A 19,437-nucleotide genomic window follows, 5' to 3' on the forward strand; every position below is an offset into this window, starting at 1 on the left:
CCGGCCGCCTCACGTGTCCCGGCCGGCGCTCGCTCCCCGGCCGCCCCTTCACCCGCCGCTTCCCCGCTCAGACCCTTCCGACTTCCCGTAAAGAGTCCGGCCGCGGAGAGGCTCCCGGCGGCGGCTCGGAGCGGAGCCGGGCTCCCGAACGCCCCGGCCGGGTCCGCGGGCCGCGCGGCTGGGCGCGGCCGCCCGGCGGGGCGCTGTCAGGCGGCGGGCAGGGCTGGGCGGGCAGGTACGCAGCGCGCCTCCCCTCCCCCCGCCGGATCCCTCCGCGCCCCGCTGCCCGCGCGCTCCCCCTCCCTCCCCGGCCCGGCTCACACTGTTTGGGAGCAACCGGCCGAGACAGCGGCGGCTCCGGAGCAGCGAACGAGCGAGCGAGCGAGCGCAGCAGGCCCCGGCGCGCACCCGGCCCGGCCCCTTCGCCATGTCCCTCAAGCAGCAGCAGCAGCAGCAGCAGGCGGCCCAGGCCGCCGGCAACAACCGCAAACCCCCCGGCGGCGGCGGCGGCAGCGGCGGCCCCGGCATCCCGGCAGCAGCGGGGGGAGGAGGAGGCGGCGGCCGGCAGAACATGGGCAGGTGGGTCTGGGGCGCGGGGCTGGGCGAGGGGAGAGCGGGCCTCAGAGCAGCGCTTCTGCGCGGGCCTGCAGCGGCCCCCGGGCCTGAAGGGGGCGGGGGAGGGGGGAGCAACAGAGGACGCGGCGCGGGCCGGGCGCTGATTCCCTTTCCCTGCTAGGCCGCTCCGGCCTATGGCAGGCTGCGGAGCGGAGCGATTGGGTGGGTGGGTCTAGTCCGCGGGAGAGGCCGGGCAGGGTGAAGGGGCACCCGGCCCGGGGGCGGGGGCTGGGCCTGGCACCGCGGGGGGTGTGAAGGGGCACCCGACCCTATGGGGGGCAGGCCCTGGCACCGCGGGGGGTGTGTGAAGGGGCACCCGGCCCTGTGGGGGGCAGGCCCTGGCACCGCGGGGGGAAGGGGCACCCGGCCCTGTGGGGGGCTGGCCCTGGCACCGCGGGGGGAAGGGGCACCCGGCCCTGTGGGGGGCTGGGCCTGGCACCGCGGGGGGAAGGGGCACCCGGCCCTGTGGGGGGCTGGGCCTGGCACCGCGGGGTGTGTGAAGGGGCACCCGGCCCTATGGGGGGCTGGCCCTGGCCCCGCGGTGGGGAAGGGGCACCCGGCCCGGTGGGGTTCTGGGCCTGGCACCGCGGTGTGGGGAATGAAGGGGCACCCGGCCCTGTGGGGGGCTGGGCCTGGCACCGCGGGGGAGGGGCACCCGACCCTGTGGAGGGGGTTCTGGATCTGGCACCGCGGGGTGGAGGGCACCCGACCCTGTGGAGGGGGTTCTGGGCCTGGCACCGCGGGGGGAAGGGGCACCCGGCCCTGTGGGGTTCTGGGCCTGGCACCGCGGGGTGGGGAATGAAGGGGCACCCGGCCCTGTGGGGGGCTGGGCCTGGCACCGCGGGGTGGGGGGTGAAGGGGCACTCGGCCCTGTGGGGTGGGTTCTGGGCCTGGCACCGCGGGGTGGGGGGTGAAGGGGCACTCGGCCCTGTGTGGGGGGTTCTGGGCCTGGCACCGCGGGGTGGGGGGTGAAGGGGCACCCGGCCCTGTGAGGGGCTGGGCCTGACATCGCGGGGGGGAGGGTGAAGAGGCACCCGCCCTGGCACCGCGGGGGGGCGGGCAGCCGACTCGGGGGCTGGCGGCTCCGCAGTGGAGCAGCCGCTGCTAGGCCTCCGTTTCCCAGGCCGAGGCTGCAGCAAAGCCGAGGCCGGCTCGTGGTGCCGGGTGAGGGCTCGGGGATCGCTTTGCCGGCGGGCAGCGGGCGGGTCCCGATGGCGGGAGGCGGGGACTAACCCCCCACCTGCGGGGGTGGGGGAAGGAGGCCACGGCCCAGCGAATGGGCGCCCTGCCCGCAGCCGGCGCTGCTGCCGCCGGTACAGAGGTGACCATTTTATTTTCGAAATAGGCGTTTTATTGAGACCCGCGTAGTGAGTCTGCTTCAGCCCCGGGGCTGGCACCGCAATAGGCGGCGCGTCCCCGCCGGGTAGCAGGCGAAAGTCTCCCAGTCTGCCAATGCAGGTGAAGATGATTAACGTTAGCCCCTGCAGAGGAGATGAGGGGTTTGAGCGCGCTTGCTCATGCCGTGAAATGCCATCCAAGTTCGTAATGTAAAGACGTTTCTCACTGGTGGGAGGTGTCAGGTGTTCTCAGTGCCCACCGATGGTACTGAGACTCTCCCTGCAGTAAGCTCCCTACTCATGACCCTATATCAGAGCTGCTCTCCTTTGCTTGATGATTGGGTATGGTTCTCAGGGCAAAGATATGCTCCCAATTCTTCATCATTCAAAAGGGTTCCACTCTTTAGTTGTGCTTGCCCCTGTCACCTCCCCAGCCCCACCATGCAGACTTTCTGGTATCCTGAGGGATCCATGCATAATGTTTCCAGTTTGGAGTTCCTGGTCTCTCAGGGTACTTGCTATTAAAGTTTTCCTTCTTGCATTGCACTCCTGTTTGGGAGTTCTATTCTTGTTCAAGTTCTGTGTGCTAGCAGTAAAACAAAATATACTAGACAACTGTTGTGGGACACATCTGAAAGGAGGATTTCATTTCATTTCCAGTCAACAGAACAAAGTGGGGGGAAAAGATCTAGGATGAAAAGAACAATGCAAACTAAAAATGTATTGACACTTTGAGCAGTTTACTGAAGTGATTTCTTACATTCAACATTCCTTCCTTGAAATTTTAGTGGGGGTGTGAACCCTTTTGTGCGTGTGCAAGAGAAAGGGTGTCAGTTCATGTTTCCATGTTTCCTGGTCAAATTCCAACTAAAGCAATTACATTTTTCCTACCTATGTTATCCTTTTGGTTTCAAATGGATAAATTGTTACGGGTACAGTTAACTGATGTTCTGTTTATGTAACCTGCACAGCACTTTGAGATCTTTCTAGATGAAGGGTCCTGTAAAATTATGAGACTCTTTCTCACTGTAAGTCTTGCCAAGGGTCTGAATGAAGCACCTTTAAAACACTCCCACTGCTAGTTTAAGAGAAAAATCTTAATTTTGGATTATCAGTGTTTTTTAAAAATTTAGCTCATGCTGCAAATTTGTATGTATGCTCTGTTTGTGTGCAGAGTTTAAAAACAAGTTTGTTTTTTTAAAAATATGTTTTACAACCTTTGTGCCTTGGTATTAAATTTGAAATTAAATTTTCTTCCTTGTGCTAAGCTGGTTTCTTAACACTTCTGTTACTTACCACTCCATAACGTTTACATGCATAATACATTCTTGAGATGCTGTTGTTTTGCATGGGTAGTCATATTTTAGGATTGAAATTTGTCCATAAAGCTCATTTGAGCTATTGGAGGCATAACATTTATAACTGTAGAAATTAGTAAGGACAAGCACCTGCTTCTCTTTTGACAGTGGGGTGGAATGCTTCCTTGCTTTGCTTCCTTAATGATTGCTATAACTACCCTTGTATATAAGATAAAGATTTGTGTGCGTTTTGGGTGGGGGATTAGCAGCCGCTCAGTAAGAATATTTAAAAAACAAAACCTCGAAAAGGTGCATTAAAAGAAGCAGATGTGTCTCACAAATGGGCAGATGTGTTAAATGCCATGCTTATTTAGGGTCTGTATATGTGGAATATGGCATATACGGACATAACATGCTGTTGGTATCCTCCGTCCAACTGCTTAAAAAACTATTACAAAAAATACAGACACTGTATACAGACCTGACAAATTACAGCTACAGCATGCTAGCCAAACCTTCTCAAATGATATTTTGATGATCGGTTCAGTTTTATCCAAATATAAATGTAGTTATTCTGCGTCTCTCGTGTAATCATAAACCGTTGCATCAATCTCATCAAGAGGCACCATCCAAAGGAAAATGTTGTTGCGAGGAAATATCAATATTTTTGTCCTCAGGTAAAGTTATTTAAAACAATCTTTTAAATCAGGGTCTACTTTGAGAGTGGTAGCCGTGTTAGTTTGTATCAGCAAACAGAATGAGGAGTATTTGTGGCACCTTAGAGACTAACAAATTAATATGGGCATAAGCTTTCGTGGGCTACTGTATACTCCACTACATGCATCCGTTGAAGTGGGTTTTAACCCACAAAAGTTTATGCCCAAATTAATTTGTTAGTCTCTAAGGTGCCACAAGTGCTCCTCATTCTTTTTGCAGTCTACTTTTGTAGAAAACTATTTTTCAGTACTTTAGCATCTTGATCAATTGCCTAACTATGTTGAACATTCAGTTTTAAAGGGATGCAAATTAAAAGTATTTTAAAAATTCCTTGCTTATGAACCGATTAAAGCTGAAATGATTGAAAACTCCCCTTTCGCCATTAATGCTAATTGTCCTCTATCAAATTTCCTTGTAGGCAATGAAGTAGGTTAGTCATTTTCACTTTTCAGTAGTCTCACCAAAAAGTGTAAACCAAGAGCAGGAGGAAGAATGGTTGTCACACCTGGACAGAACTAGTTGAGAATATTAGTGTATGCTAACTCCTAGATATTATTGTGGTGGCTTCTTTTGAAATGCATACTGGTTTTGCCAGAGTCCAAGTTAAACCGCCACTTTCTCTACCCTAAAAAGCTTACTTACTGTCCTCTGTGCTTGTGTGCATGCACACTTTTAGTAGTGACCTCAGTTGACTAGAAGGCTTCACCTCGTCATAGTAACCATTTCATGATATAATAATCATTCCCTTGGTGTCATCGAATACCTGTAACTTTTTCATTTTTGTATATCGTGTTAGTAACTGTTTTAGGGAAAGGTCGGCTGTTGTATGTGTAAGGTGCCTGATGGCGTTGATTTGTGTGATTTAGGGTAAGTTACTAAATTTCTCTGTTCCTCACTTTTCTCAGCTGCAAAATTAGGATAATTTCCTATTTTATATCTCAGTGCTACTTCAAGGTTTAATGTACCGTTTTAAAGCACTTGGAGGTCCTTGGATGGAGGGCACTATGTGTGTAAAGTATTTTCCAGGATTACATAATCTTCTGTGGTGTCCAAGTTTATAATAAAATCTACATCAAATTAGTTAGTAACCCAATATTGCCTTAATGTAACACTGTTAAATGATCAAACAGAATAACTAACTTGTAACCTACAGGTAACTCTTAATTGTAGATTGCTACTAATGTTCATAAACAATTATCTGTGTGATGTTTGTTTCATACTTTCTAGAAAGTGCAATTGACAACATGAATGGTTGTGATTTGCAACAATTATGTAAAGAAGGCTCTTCAGTGCCTCATATCAATTGTCCTACTTTATATAAGAGGTATATTAAAAAACTGATATAAGTTACTGAGCTGTAACTTTGACCTAATGTTCACTGTATATTTACAGTGAATACGGAGTTAAGTGTACTTTAAAAGAATAGGAGTTTTGCATTAAGTAGATTGGGGTGGCAAACTTTTTGGCCCAAGGGCTACATCAGGGTTGCAAAGCTGTATGGAGGGCTGGGCAGGGAAGGCTATGCCTTTCCAAACAGCCTGGCCCCTGCCCCCTGTCCGCCCCCTCCCACTTCCTGCCCCCTTCAGAGCCCCCAGCCCATCCAACCCCCCCCGCTCCTTGTCCCCTGACCACCCCCTATCCAACCCCCCCGCTCCCTGTCCGCTGACTGCCCAGATCCCCGCCCCCTGACTCCCACGCCTATCCAACCCCCTGTCCCCTGTCTGCCCCCCCAACCTCCACCCCATCCAACCACTCCCTGTCCCCTGACCGCCCTCCGGGACCCCCTGCCCCTATCCAATTGCCCCCTGCTTCCTGTCCCCTGACTGCTCCCCAAGACCTCCTGCCCCTTATCCAACCCCACTGCTCTCTGCCCTCTTACCATGCCTCTCAGAGCGGCAGGACTGGCTTATTGGAAAGGCTGGGAGGTGGGTGGGTGGAAGCTGCGCAGCCCAGCAGGAGCAGCGCATTGTGGCTTCGGGGTAGAGGGGACAGCAGAGGAGAAGCTGCGGGCTAGCCTCCCTGGCTGGGAGCTCAGGGGCCGGGCAGGACGATCCCGCGGGCTGTAGTTTGCCCACCTCTGAAGTAGACAGTATTGTTGAAAATCTTGTTTTAATACATCATGTAGGATTTTTAACTTTGCATCTGTGGTACACAAACATTTTTATAAAGACAGTCTGCTTTTGCAAGATGCTGACCTGAAATGAGGTAGATAAACTTTTGTAGAGGTTCTCAGAAGATGAAGGCAGTTACGCATGCACGAATAGGTTGACACAAGGTGATGCCATCGACCTGACTTTGTAGTGTAGACCGGGCCTGAGAGAATCTGTTGGAAAAAAAAAGTTTACTTGTCTGTTAAGGTATTTCTCCAATACAAGAAACTGGTTTACAGTTTCTAGGCAATTTATTTTGTAGGGAAAGTGTTCTGGAGCCAACTCATCCCATATATCGTCTTCGAAGCCTTAGTAATACTAATTGATGCCCCCAAAAGTCTTCTCTTTGCTCTGTTGAATTTAACAATTGTAGTTTGCAATTGCTTGTTTTAAACTCTCTGCACTAGCTGTTTCCATTAAATGCAGCATATATGTGGAGCTGTTTCTTATGTTCAGTCTTGTATAGCAAAATTAATGCAACCAACAAAAATATTCCATTTGGAGAAGAATCATGAGACTTTATGTATATTGTTGGAAAACTAAGTTCCCTTTCTTTAAATATTCATGTGTTCTTTGTATGTTTGTCTTTTTAACTAGAAAAATATATAAAAGTTGACACTTTTTAAATAGTTTAAAGGAATGGCTTTCTGCTTGTCTTTTATATTAATACTGTATTTGATGGTTAGGTGATAACTGAAGTATAATTGTGTAGCATTTATAAATAGTATGATTTAGCTTTTATAAACCTCAAAAACTTACTTACCAAGAAAACTTACTTACCATTTTACCCATGGGGATACCTTTTTGTAACAGTCTGAATTTTCAATGTGAATTCTGAGCACAACAGACCTATAATGTAATATCGGCTTGATATGAGAAGTTTGCTATTTTGGCGCTCTTCCTACAGAATAATGGCTTAAATTGTTTCTTTTGTGAGACACGTACTCTAACAGACAACGTCTGTGCCTTTATCTGTGATTTTGCTCCCCCACCATGCATGGAATGGTTTCCAAGTTTGGTCTGCCAGCTGCTACCCTCTTATTCAAATCCCTCCTTAACCTCACTTCTGCAGTGCCCACAAGAAGTGAGTAATAATCTATTACATTAGAAACTTAGCTGAACAGTCAGGATGTGCACTGCTTAGACAGTCTGCATGGTGATCGCTGTGATTGCTTTCCCTTCTCACCACCTCCTGCCCTTACTGATTGTTACGTTCATTTAGATTATGTCTCAGTCTCTGACCCAAAGAGTTTACCATCAATCTATATCTCTCTGTTTAGTTAACATCTAGTATGCTCTTGGGTATTATGAACATAATAAATTATAATGGCTCAGAATATTCTTTATTGTACTTCGGCAAGGATGTTTTGAGGTTGAGCCTTTTCTTATTGGGATAGAAACATCAAGTTGATTGGCCTCTATCAGAAGGCATGTACCACTCTGGTTGCATTGCAAGACATAAACAGAATATTAAAATCTTGGTGACTTCCCCCCTCTATTCTGTAGGACTTAAGATGTAGCTTGAAAACAAGAAGTAAGATTCAGAAAGATCTCTAGTACCTCATAATGCAGAAGGTGAAAACCCCAAAGTTAACCTAACTCTTGAACCAATTTAGAATTTGAGACATTATTGCTAGTGAGGACAAGGAGAATTGTTGCTGAGGGCCATTGCTACAGAAACAAAGGAAAAAACGGTAACTTTGTTAATGGAAGTGCTGCAGCAGATGTGGAATTTAAAACTTTGCACACATTGAAAATGTTAAGAAAAACTGCAACCATTTTGCTCAGTCCAGCATCCTAAAAGCTTGTAGGCTAAGAAGCGCTTCTCACTAGAATAAAACTGTGATTTCGTAATCTTTTCATTTGTGATGGTCACTTTTATATCTAACGTTGAAGGCATGTAGGTTACTGAAATGACTTTTGACACCAACAAAAGAGAGTCCAGTGAAGAATCTCCAAGCTAATTTCTAGCCTGCTTTGAGACTGGTTGAGTCAGCTGTCTTGACTTTTCTGTAATGCTTAAAAGTTAAATGTTTTGAACATTCGTGTAATAGAGCACAATGAAAACTCAACTACAGCTTCTTTCATGGAGCTCTCACCTCTGATTACATCACTTTTTTGCCTTCTGCATGAGTGGCTCAGATGGATGTTCCTATGTTACAGGAACATGGACAGCTCACCATGCTATAGCACGTAGTTTGACAAGTAATTAACCTAGTCAGCTACTTGTAACCAAAGCTCAAAATAGAGTGTGTGGCACTATTTTGCAGAAAGCTGTGATGCTAATGGAGAGGCAGAGAACTCATGCAAATAAACTTGTATTTACTTGGTTTAGGTTTCACTAGACTTCTGAAAACTAATTGGGCAGCTTGACTTCTGAATGACCTGTATTTTATTACTAATTATGGGGCATCATCAGTATGCATGAGGCTGTGTAAAACAGAAAGGTGGATGAAGTCATGCTTCAAGAACAGTGGTTCTCAACCTATTTACCACTGTGGGCCACATATGCAGCTCTCTATGTGCTATGTGGGCTGCATCCACACAATAGGTATACTACCTGTATAGTCCTGAGGATGTCACATGGGCTGCAGCTGTGTGCTGATTGGGCCATAGCAGGCCATGGGTTGAGAACTGCTGCTCAAGAAGTTTATATTTTAAACAGGACAGCTGACAGTTCAGAGTCTTCCTGTTCCCCTTCTTCTTGTTAATACAAAGAGAAGTCTTGGACAGATGAAAAAAACACTGAATCTGTGACCTTTTATCACAGTGATGGACCTGTAGGGCTACTCATGAGCAGTTACCATTCCATTCAGTATCACTTTTCAGGAAATGTGTAATTCCACTTATTTGTAGGACCACCAGTATTTGTGATTTTTGTGTGGTTACATGTGCAATTGGTTTAACACAGACTTCAAGGTTAGAAGGGACTATTAATATGATTCAGAAATATATATTTATACAACTCACACAATATATTCTGATGCAGAACATCTCATTCTTCAAATGCTAAAATATGCCAAATATTGAATACATAAGACAGTTGGAAAATTATTTGTGTGCTGATACCTCTAAATTGGCACTAGGAATTTAAGATTTGTCTACATGGGGAAGTTATTCTGGAAGAAGACGGTGTGAATTTTAAAGTGCCACAGCTATTCTGGAATAACTCCCTGTATGGACACCCTTATTCTTGAATAAGGCCTGGTCTACAGTTAAATTTAGATTGGCATAGCTACATCACTCAGAGATGTGAAAAATTCATACTCCTGAGCGCTATAGCTATGGTGACCTAACCCCTGGTGTAGATGCAACTAGATAGATAGAAGAATTCTTCCATCAGCCTTGCTACCACCACTCGTGTCACTGTAGGCTGCATCTATACTATGGGGTTATGGTGACATAATAGCAGTACTATAGGCCATTGTAGTCCCTGTAGCCTAGACAAGCCTTAGACAAGTGTCCACATGAGGAGTTATTGCAGAATAGCTATTCCAGCCAGATTCCCTATGTAGACAAGTCCTTATTCAGATAGTTGCAAATTCTTTCACATTTTTTTTTATGCAGCTCTATAAAAGGTAAACACATGGACTCAGAAGGGCTAATATTCAGTCAGCTATTTTCTTAATGTTGGAAATGTAGATCTTTTCCTACATATGAACATCTTTTGCTTTATATCACTTTGTAAAGTAATTTGAGTGTAATTCAAAAGCACTATAGAGGTGCTTATTACTGCTATGCAGGTCTCATGCAACACAGATTCTGTCTTACGACTAGTGCCTGGTAGTGTCTGCTACAGATATGAGACACTTCCATAATCCCTTGTTTTGGGTTGCTTAAGCTTTAGTTTTGGGCCTGAAATTTTCTGTAGTTGACGTTGGCCTTTATTTTTTTTTGTAAGTGTTTGAAGAAAAAATGGTCAGCTGTTCTGGATTTTGTTTTAGTTTTGGAAGGGTGAAAAAGTCTTTCTCATTTTTAAGTATATCAAGTTGCTTTCTGACTCTTATATAATGAACTGCCCAATATTGTAGTACCAGATTTTCAGAATGGCTATTCAGATCCTTTTTTATTTATGGAAAACCAAATGCTAACATTTTAGAAATTCATACTTTGCACTGTTAATGTTAGGCCAGTTTATTTTACTACTGACAGTGTCTTCATAGTTTATCTCTCACCTCATACAGTTTTCAGTGCAGAAACAGATTCAGGATTGAAAGCTGTATGTACTTTAGAATGAAGAACCCTTTCTGAGTTTGGGATCTCCACAGAAAGAAGGTGCCTTTCAAATTCCTCTAATCTAAATAGCCCCTAGAATTTTTCTTTGGGATGGGAGGAGACAAGATGATCAAATTAAAATGCAAAAAATGTTATATTATGTGAAATTAAAAGTCTGAAGTCAGAAATGCAAAAGTTATGGCTTAACATGAAACCAGAACACTATTCTCATGTGCACATGCATTTTGCGATCATACTGTTTCAAAATAAAATGTATTAAATACGAAAACTTTTTTACAATTTTAGATACATGTGTAATATCTGTAATATTGATATGCTTTATTCTAAAGTACTATGGTATCAGCATCTTTTAGTAGAATAAAGATGCTATAATTCACACTTATTTGCTTATAAAGTTGCCACTTCTCTTTCTGGACGTACATGTTAGTGTTCTCAGTTATGACTCTGCAGTGGTACTTGACTCTATAACTTGAAACATCAGGTAATTACCTTCGTGACACATAGCACTTGGTCATAAATACATGACAACTTTAGTATGAAAAGGGCTAGTATTTAAGAGGTAACACGTCTTTAAAGTGAAATTGCTTTAGAAGTGTTCCTTCACTGCTATGTTTCTTGGTCTGTTGTAGAAATGGTGTCTTTTTAAGATTAATAAAATGATTCTGAATTCAGTTTTCTCTTGATAGAGGAAAATGTTAAGGAGCTTTAACATTTATCTCTGCTTTTGTTCTTTTTAAAAAAGATGTAAGGGAAACTTTATTGGGATAAAACACTTCTTGCTCTTTGAGATTGATTTTTCTCTTCAACACCAGTAATCTGGGTAGGTTTTCTGTACTCAACCAGTTTCCCTGAATACTTGATTTCAAGAGATGTCTAATTTCAGCAATCTAATTGTCTTGTTTTTGTTGAATCTGATACATATTTAATAATTTCAGAGGTCGCAGCAGTGGCAAAGGGCCGCCTCCGCCTACAGTAAGTACATATTTCATTGTTTCTCATAGTACTATCTTGATTTGCATGGAAATTTAATATCTAATAACTTGAAAATTTCAACTCTTGTTTCAGGGAAATAAACTTAAATCTCTAATATTTCGATTCAGTGTAGATAGGTAATTTGAGAACAGCAGACAGTAAACTGTCTTAATTGTCAAATCTCTCTTGGTTTTTAATACCTTTATGGATATTCTAGCCATTTTCACAGACACTGTTAGGAAACACTTGGTCAAACATTGAGTGACTCTCTTGAAATTCACGGCCTTGCATTCATTTAATATTAGTAGTCTCCCAAACAAAGCACTTACCTACAAAATATAGAACTGTGGATGTGTAAATCTGTTTTCTATATATTCTTGCCAACTGTACTATACACATGTATAGTAGTACATATATAGGTGTTACTCATGGCAATGGCTGCATATTTGTTCTTATTTGAGGCCTGTAATATTAGTCCCTCCCTTAAGTAGAGAAGTCTAAAGCTAGTATAAGACATTCAGTTGAACAAAAGCAACAAATGTTTTAGCGCTATTGATAAGGTTGGGCTAATTGTCTCTTAAACTGGCAGTTTAGTTTAGTTTTGGTTATTTCAAATTCCATACAGCTCTGAAAAATGTTCTACAAATTAGCATAGTTTATATAGTTTTACACATTTGGAGTTCTAGCGAAACAAAAATTATGTTAAACCTTGCTTCAGACACCTTTGATAAGCCCTTCCCTAAAAGCATGTATGTATGTATGTATGCTAGTTTTTAAGGGCAATTAAATTGTTTAATTTTTTTGTAGGGGGAGAGGGCAACTTGAAATTGCTATACCTGGTGCATCATTTTTACAGATAGAAAAGTGTCTTTATAGTAACAGTTTAGTACACAATTTTCCCTTGTCCCTTCAAACTTCATATACTTTATCTGAGAGGCTAAAGCTAAACAAAATATTTTGTGTTTGATGTCTTTAAATCACCCACACTAACAAATATTGAAGTATGTACCTCTAAAGATGGTTTCTAAGAACAATGGGTGATGTCACAAAACATGTACTTCAATACATAGGCATAACTAGATTAAGCTGAACAGTTTGACACAGCCTAAAAGAGATGCTGTCAGTTGATAAGCTCAAAATATGATGGGGTATTCATCTGTTTCAGCATCCGTTGGCTCACAAGAATGAAGCTGGCAGGGAGAGAGGAGAGATGTCGCACCATGCGCACATTCTCATCACTTAATGTATGCAAGTGCAAATCCAACAAATCTAGCATCATGCTTGATACTTGGTTAGATTGCCTAGCCTAGGATCTTAGATTTTGATACGATTGTAAATCTAGTCTTGGTTTATTTAGAATATGTTCTGTAGTTGTCTTGGCAATTTGTAATTTGATACTTTTAACTGCTGCTAATATGATTGGGGTAGGGTGGCCAGATATCCTGATTTTATAGGGACAGTCCTGATATTCGGGGCTTTTATTTATATAGGCACTTATTACGCCCCACCCCCCATCCTGATTTTTCACACTTTCTATCTGGTCACCCTAAACCTGGGTCTGTTAGCTAGTCCCTGAAATGGGGGCGAAGGGGGAGGGAAGAAGGTATATCAACAGGCTTTTAGCTAAAGCAGCTCTCTTTCTTGGGTGGCAGTTGAGGTATTTGCACCAACAGCCCGTAGCCTTAAACTGGAGGGCAATGATAGCAGAGCATGTTTGGGAGGGGTTTGAGGTTTTTTGGATGGCTTAATTCCTTTGTTGGCATTGAGTCAACTAGTGACCTGTGAATTAATGAATTTTGTGTTTTACCCTTGTCTACAGGAGTATGTAGTTCACATGAAGCTGGGGTGTAAATCTGCCCCATGCTAGCCTGCCACACACTAACAGTTTATTAGCGCACTTTGATCTGTCCTGCTTTGAAACAGGAGTAGATCAGAGTGCGCTGAGGAACTGTTAGTGTATGTCAGCAGTGTGCAGCAGGCTAGTAGATTCACACTCCAGGTTGATGCTAACTAAATTTGTTGGCAAGCCCTGAGCAAGGTATTTGATCCATACGCTCTTACAAACTGGTATGTTCAATGTTGTAATATATTTGAAGCTGGCATAACCTCATTTGAATTGTTGTGGTGAATAGTTCTGCTTTTTTGCTTTCTGATGCAAGCTTTTTATCTTTCAGATTTCTTTTGATGGCATCTATGCAAACATGAGAATGGTTCACATACTTACATCAGTTGTTGTAAGTTGTCATATGACAGGAGGGTAAACATCTTTAGCGATGTTGATACAGAATTAATTATAAAATATTAAACTAACCGCAGCTTAATTGAGAGCATTTAAATTAGAACAATGGATATCTTGTGCCAAGATTTAACCATGAGGAACCACAGTGGTGACTGTTCTGTTTTTCTTAGTTTAGAAAGTTGCAAGTGATGGATATGGTATGTTTCTTCCCACAACCCTACTTCTTTTGACATTGCCATCTTAGGATAGATTTTGAATGAGTGAAACAAATGACAGTTAAAAAATCAAGTCTGAATACAGCACACCAAAAAAGTTATGTTTTAAGGAAAATGCTGACATGGTGAAAGTAAGAAGTGAATCACCCAGGCAATCCCACATTCTTGCTGCTAAATACTTTGTGTAAGCTTTCAGCCTCCACCCTCCCCTTGCATGCATGTATATGTACGCACACTTTGCTCTTTCAAAAACTTGCATGTGCACTTGGACAGTTGTAACACTTGTGTGCCATAAATGTTTGAATTGACAACTTCAAACCCCATTAAGACAAACTCTTGAGTGCACACAGGTGTTTGCATCTGCAAAGCATAGGCACATGTTTGTGAATGTATGGAAATGGTGATTGGGTAGAGGCTTGGCTAAAAATTGAGCCTTCAGATTAAATACATAAAGACACAAGTGTAGAAGAAAGCATTCAAATGTCACTTGACAGTCTTTATGCCAGAGTGAGAGAGCATATTTGATTTTTTTTGTCTTGCATTTTAGGGATCTAAATGTGAAGTACAAGTGAAAAACGGAGGTGTATATGAAGGAGTTTTTAAAACCTACAGTCCTAAGGTAACTTTTTTTTGCTTGTTTTTTCTTTCTGATCAGTTTTCTACAAAGCTCCACTGATTTACTACTCATTAGTAGAGTAAAGCAAATAATTCTTAATAAGTTTATTCAGATCTAGCCTCTTTCTGTTTGGGAATTGCCCACAAGCAGCTTCATTTTCATGAAATTATTCACTATTTGAATATGCCTAATACTTGTTGCAAATCTTGTTGTGTAGGTTGTTAACAAGTAATTAATTGTTCTGTAGTCACAATATTTATTATTAAATTAAATATTTAGAATCAAACTCACTTGCATTTTTAACGTTAGTGTGATTTAGTGCTTGATGCTGCTCATCGAAAACCTGCAGAATCCAGTCTGGGGCCAAAACGGGAAGACATATTAGAGAGTATCTTGTTCAAGTCTTCAGACTTTGTTATGGTGCAGTTTAAAGATATGGACACCAATTATGCAAGGAGAGGTATGTTTCTGTATTTTAAATGGCTTTTTAAAATTGGGTATAGCTTTACGTCATAAAGGTAAACATTTTAAATCTTGATGCTTTGGGTTAGGCTCTGAAAACCAAATGTAAGCACCTGAATAAGACTCTTCAGAAATGCTGAGTACCAGTAGAGCTCATTGAAGTCAATAGGAGGTACAGGTGCTCTGTACCTTTTTGAAATCAGTCTACGTTTATTTAGGTGCTTAAATATATGTATGTTGAAGCCTAACTTTAGGCACTCGGATTTAAAAATTTGGCTAAACATTGCCTGTAATTTTATGTTGTCTGAAAAGTTAACTTCCAGAAGTATTAACAAATGTGATGTTACTGGCTCCCTAGAAAATGAGGTAATTTTATTCACAGAAATTGCTAAATTTTCTTACAAATGTGGATGGTTTGTTTGCATTTGCTTTAGGCACTTTAATGTTCCATGAGAATCCGTTAATTCATAAATACTTTTAAATGTATTGCATTCTTCAAGAAGTAATGTGGTATGTGAAGTCCTCTTAATCAAAAATTAGGATTTGTCTCTGAACATGCTTGCTTAGAAGGAAGTCTCTTTTCAAAATCCTAAAAACTATTGCAGAAAAGTAGAGAGTAAAAAGCTCAAATTGTGAGTGTTTTCTTAGGAAGAACCCACCTCTGCATATAATTAACTAACTTTTATTTCTTATCAACTGCATACAGCTTTATAGTTCAGACTTTAAAAAATATAAAAGAATCCAGTGGGACCTGAGACAAAAATGACCTTAATATTTCAAGCCAGGGTTTGGTTTGTAACTGCCAGAAAGGGTTAATAATTTATAGCATATCAGGCATCTGACAGCCAGTCACATAGACTTTTTGTGTCTTTTTCTTTCTTCTCTTTCTACTGTGCAGCCTCCAAGACTCTAGTTACTTTTTTGGTGTCTAAGATGTTCACAGGTCAGGCAGCTCTGCTTCTTTTGAAGGGTTTTTCTCTGTTTATAGCAAATCTCTAAGGTCTCCTTTGTTTACTTAACAAGTCCCCACTTTGCTGGACCACAAAAGAAGAAAGGTAATCTATTCCTTTTTGTGCAGTGAAACAAAACCACAAGTGCACCACCTGTGGAGCTTGTACATTGGCAGGCCTCAACAAGTACCACTGGTAGGTTAGATGTTTGTGCCACAACAGCCTGGGATTTATTGCTGAAGAGACCATCCAGACATGGGATTTCTACACATCTGTAATGTAGAAGAGACATAACAGGAGCATCTGCTTTAATGCCCTTTGACCTGCCATGAGGGGAGGGATAGCTCAGTGGTTTGAGCATTGGCCTGCTAAACCCAAGGTTGTGAGTTCAATCCATTTAGGGATTTGGGGCAAAAATCTGTCAGGGATGGTACTTGGTCCTGCTGTGAAGGCAGGGGACTGGACTCGACCTTTCAAGGTCCCTTCCAGTTCTATGAGATAGGTATATCTCCACCTTAATGTTAATCCTAAGAATAGAGGCTTGCTGATTCCAGGCTTTTGAAAGACCCTACCTTTTTAGGGGAAGGTACACATTCCAAGCACAAGGGGCAGTGAAGTATAGAACTTAAGTGCAAGTTCTTCCAGATCAGTTTAAACTAGCCTTAACATAAATGAGAGTTGGGCTAATAATCCCGACCCTTGCAGCAAGCAGAGAGATGTAGATTCTGTTACTTCTCTCCCACCCGATCTCCTTCCAGGTATCTTTCATTGATGGGAAGTATTCTAGAAGGAGCAGCTGCCTCAGACTAAAAGGTCACCTGCTACATGTGGTTATTGGATAGAATCTCTTTGAGAATAAAGAAACTTTGGAAATACTAGATTCAACTACTTTAAGATCAAAGTTTACCTCTGAGAACTTGGATGAACCTATAGAGATTTGGAGCAGGGTAGATCAGAGATGGCTGCAATGCATGATGATCTGTAGTGGAATATTCATATCCTCTCCATGGTGTCTCAAAAGGAATAGTGCCAGGATAGTATTTGTAAGAGTAAGTGAACCTTCTGATCACACTTGAAAATTTGAAAGAAATAGGAGACTCCTTTGAGAAATAAGTATATTGATAATAAATATAGACTCCCAGGGAGTAATGCATGCTTATGGACATACAGGAATTGTGGGCCATCTGTTTTTTAAAAATAACTTCACGTTTTTCTTGGTTTGTAGTGTCAGACAGGCACTTTCAGTTCATAGTGAAAGCTAAAGGTTCTTGTTATAAGAGTTTCTTGATGGAGCTATGCTCTCCTTTAGTATTTGTACTGGAAATGGATACATTGTAGTGCCTAGTTAATTTTGACAACACTATGTGTGATGTAAAACACAGCCAACTAAATTCTGTAGATTTTAAAAGAACATGTCCAAAAGCCAACAAAGTTTGTAAAGTTCTGCCTGGCTCTTGAGCTCTCTGCTGTGAAGTAATTAGTCAGTGGACAGTCTGGCGAGAGTAGCAGGTGAAAGGCAGCTCAGTTTTTAAAGAAATGGCCCTTTCATTCAGGTGACATCTCTGCTATGTTGCAGGACAGGCTCAGCTGGAAGCCTCTGAATGTACCAGAGTAGTGTCTAAAAAAATGTTCAGAGTCTAATAGCTTTCTGGGGAGTGCTTCAGACAAATGTTCCCTTCATGGAGTATTAGTTCTAAAATTCTGTAGCCGTATCCTGATTCAGTAAAAGCCAGTCTCCTCTTCAATCCTGTGGAAGTTTATCTCTGTACATGCATATTCTGTTCTGCTGCTGTGGAGTTATGTGATCTGGAAGTGCAGTTAAACAATGGTTTTGAGCCTTGGAGTAGCCTGGAAGACCATGGTCCACGGATCTGAGAACGGTGAAGAGACTTTTGCTATTATCCTTAAATCTGCTATGTCATAAACCAGTCATCCAACAGAAGATGATAGGATAGGACAGAAACTAACTCAACTCCAATCTGGTATTGGAGGTGGAAGAATGGGACAGCTCAGTTCATTTCCGGTCCTGTTCAAGGCTTTCTGCAGGAGCCATGCAGGTTTCTTGCCTGGAAATGGGGAATCCTTAGTGAAAGAGCCACCTGAAACTGTCACCTTGGCTGAAAGCTTTGCCATTGGCAGATGTGGTGTTTGATAAGGGAAGTCTTTAGGGCCTAGACAAGTAACAAAAGCTAGAGTCCGAGTAGCTTTACCATATTCTCTTTATCCATCTGCAGGGTTCTCTCCAATTTATTTGGTAAAAGCCCATCTGCTCCACTGGAAAATAACAATTTCCTTTCCCTACTGACTTTTCCCTGTGATGCCAATAGATCACTTGTTAAAATAACTCTTTTCTAGTACATTACTAGTGCCCAATAATTCTAGTATCTGGCATCTTCCAATATACCATGGCAGCTAGGGGAAATGATTGAGTCTTAGATTGTGCAGTGGAGAGGAATGCCTACAGATTACAGAAATTTGAAGTGGGGAAGAAAGGCAAGGGGTTGGTTGCAATGGGCTCATTACCAATTTATTTTTAAAAAGGCTGTATGGGCCTTAACCTATGTCTGTATGAGCTTCTGTGGACTCCTGTGCCCATGTGGACTCCCATTGGCTACAGTAGAACTTTATAGGTGAAAGGGCAGGTGCTAGGGCATCCTATTGCAGGATTAGAGTCTTACTCTGTGTGGGTAGCTTGATGAATAAAACTGACTGAGCAGTTCAAGACAATCAGGCTGCTTCCCTTTTTAGCTTCTGTAAATGAACATGCACTAGGAAATAAATATGAAGCTGTTTGTACTTATTCATAGCCTTTGTCACAAGTACCTGCCAAGTATGGATACAAATTGTGCTTGTAGCATCAAAAGGCTGAAAATCCAGCCCTTAATATGCGAAACAGAACTTCTGTAATAGGTGACCATTAAGCAACTTTTTATTCCTAAATGCTTAAAGATAGCAGACTTCAGAGTACTTAGATTCAGACCAGGCTCATGTATACTTTTCAGCAGCTGCCCCACTACCTTGCATTTATGGCTCAGTAGAGTGAGTCTCTCCCAGCATTTCTTGTAGTCCTAAAAGCTGTCTTGATTTAAAATGCCAGTTAGCAATGCCAGCTCTCATGTGGTTTAAATTGGAACAAGGCTCAGATGTGGCTGATTGGCTTCCCTCTTAAGAGAAGGTAATTCAAGAGGGTGGGTTCTGCTAGTCCAACCGCAGGATTCTGCAGTGTTTTGTTCACAGTACTTTGACAGTGCTGTAAATCCAAGCTTGTACCACCAGTCTAAAATATAAAAAAGCAAAGGGAAATAGCTATCAAGTTCTTTTGGGGGGTTGTAATGGTGGAGGTGGCATCCTTCCAGACCAACTGTGTCAGCAGGGGAATGGCAGTAGGCATAATATGAATAAAGGAAAGAAATATAACTGTGCAGTGGTGGTAGCTTGTTTTAATGGTTTCAAGTCAGTAGTAGGCAGGGACAATACACATCAGAGTTGTTACTCTTAAAACATTTAAGCTAAAACCCCAATTTACTTCAAGCGAAAGTAAACTTGGTTTCAGTTTTACAAGTAATTTGAACATCCTTGGACTATAAAGCACACTGGTTTAGTAAAATCTGAACCTCCCAGTCATGCTTA

The 19,437-nt window shown here is 42.7% G+C and overlaps 1 protein-coding gene across 16 annotated transcripts in view; it reads left to right on the plus strand.

Moving 5' to 3' along the window:
- Positions 1 to 19,437, plus strand: part of ATXN2 (ataxin 2) — an 84,055-nt gene that overhangs the window by 11,128 nt on the left and 53,490 nt on the right. For 5 of the 16 annotated variants that reach the window (XM_039504660.1, XM_039504667.1, XM_039504659.1 and 2 more), the window contains exons 1-5: positions 528 to 579; positions 11,289 to 11,325; positions 13,500 to 13,559; positions 14,327 to 14,398; positions 14,705 to 14,855. In XM_039504660.1, coding sequence (XP_039360594.1) covers positions 572 to 579; positions 11,289 to 11,325; positions 13,500 to 13,559; positions 14,327 to 14,398; positions 14,705 to 14,855 — 328 coding nt within the window. In that variant the 5' untranslated portion in view covers positions 528 to 571. Of the gene's footprint in view, positions 1 to 523; positions 580 to 4,738; positions 4,835 to 11,288; positions 11,326 to 12,490; positions 12,570 to 13,499; positions 13,560 to 14,326; positions 14,399 to 14,704; positions 14,856 to 19,437 lie in introns of those variants that run through there. The other 11 variants (XM_039504655.1, XM_039504656.1, XM_039504657.1 and 8 more) reach the window with 6 other exon arrangements.

This window comes from Mauremys reevesii, linkage group 18 (genome assembly GCF_016161935.1).
Source record: "Mauremys reevesii isolate NIE-2019 linkage group 18, ASM1616193v1, whole genome shotgun sequence".
NCBI classification, from domain to species: Eukaryota; Metazoa; Chordata; order Testudines; family Geoemydidae; genus Mauremys; species Mauremys reevesii.